The sequence below is a fragment of the Meleagris gallopavo genome, unplaced genomic scaffold (assembly GCF_000146605.3).
Source record: "Meleagris gallopavo isolate NT-WF06-2002-E0010 breed Aviagen turkey brand Nicholas breeding stock unplaced genomic scaffold, Turkey_5.1 ChrUn_random_7180001858425, whole genome shotgun sequence".
NCBI classification, from domain to species: Eukaryota; Metazoa; Chordata; class Aves; order Galliformes; family Phasianidae; genus Meleagris; species Meleagris gallopavo.
Window position 1 is genome coordinate 14007 of NW_011124384.1, and position 1508 is coordinate 15514.

Here is a 1508-nt window from a genome sequence, read left to right on the forward strand (position 1 = left end):
GCCGGGACGCTCCGGGGGTCAGCGCGACCCGATGGGAGCCGAGTGCGGGTGTGGGAGAATCCCGGAGAGACAGCCCATGAAATACCCCAAAATGGGCCGGATCGGCCTCGTGGGTCGCCCTGAACGGCCGCAGGGCGCCCCTATAAGCTGGGCTGCGGGTATCCCAAATAAGCTCTGCACCGCCCGCGGGACCCTGCGAGGACCCAGCGCTGGTCCTGCAGGTGCTGCCCGAGGCATCCCAACCAACACGGGCAAACCCGGGCATGGGGCGCCCCGGAACCCTTCTGCACCATCCGAGCTGCCCAGCCCTGGTCCTGCGGCACACAGAACCACCCCAAAGGACCCCAGAGCGGGTCCAGGACAGCCCAAAAGGACCCACATCTGCTGCTGGTCCGAATCTGGGTGCTCTGCAGTAAACCCGCCGCACCACCCGATACCCCAAGAGGACCCCAAAGTGGGGATCCCAGAACGACCCCGCTGCGTCACCCACGACGGCCCTAAAGGACCTCGCGTTCCTCATGTGGGTGCTGCCCAACGCACCCCAAAGCAACCCCAAATTGTGGTCCCACAGATGCCCCAGAATGACCCCATAGTTCTGCCTAAGACACTGCAGAAGGACCTCAATCCTATAAACAAAACAACCCCCCGCCCTCCTCCACGGCCCCATCACACAGCACTGCCGTCCTGGGGCTGTGGGGTCGATGTGTGCCTGGCTCCGTTCAGTCCCACCTCCAGCTGCAGCATGGAATGGAGCTGGGAAGGACAAAGCCAGATGGGGCAAAATCCCCCCCACACAGAGCACGACCAGCTCCTGTGGGAGGGGGCTGCCCTGCGGGGTCACCATCCACCCCTATGTCCATCCATCCTTATGTCCATCCATCCCTATGTCCATCCACCCCTATGTCCATCCATCCCTATGTCCATCCATCCCTATGTCCATCCATCCTTATGTCCATCCACCCCTATGTCCATCCATCCCTATGTCCATCCACCCCTACGTCCATCTGCCCATCCCTGTGTCCGTCCATCCACCCACCCCATCTTCCTCTCCAGCCATCTGCCCATCTTCTTAACTGACCCACCTACCCACCCTCCATCCCTCCTCCTCCTCCATCCCTCCATCCATCCCTACAATCCTCCATCCCTATATTTCTACATCCCCCATATCCCTCCATCCACTTCTCCGTTCCTCTATCCCTGCATCTGTCCATCCCTCTGTCCCTACATCCATCCCTCTGTCCCTACATCCATTCCTCTGTCCCTAATCCCTCTCCCTCTCCATTCCTTCATCCCTTTTCCTCCATCCCTCCCTCCATCCCTCCCTATACCCCTACATCTCTCCCTCCCTCCCTCCCTTTATCCCCCCATACCTCACTATCCTTCCCTATACCCCTATTCCCCTCCATCCCTCCAGTTGGGGCTCCCCCAACCTCCCTTCAGAGCACCCCATTCCTGCTCCACATTACCAGCTGTGTGATCCCAGGGCTGGGCAGCACCGAGGGGACCCC

General features: G+C 60.7%; 1 protein-coding gene across 1 annotated transcript in view; it reads right to left on the reverse strand.

Moving 5' to 3' along the window:
• Positions 1-719: 719 nt before the first annotated feature.
• Positions 720-1508, reverse strand: part of LOC100549803 (RING finger protein 145-like) — a 5519-nt gene continuing 4730 nt past the window's right edge. Inside the window, exon 10 of the mRNA XM_019611084.2 lies at positions 720-753. Within this exon, the coding sequence (XP_019466629.1) occupies positions 720-753 (34 nt within the window). The remainder of the gene's footprint in view (positions 754-1508) is intronic.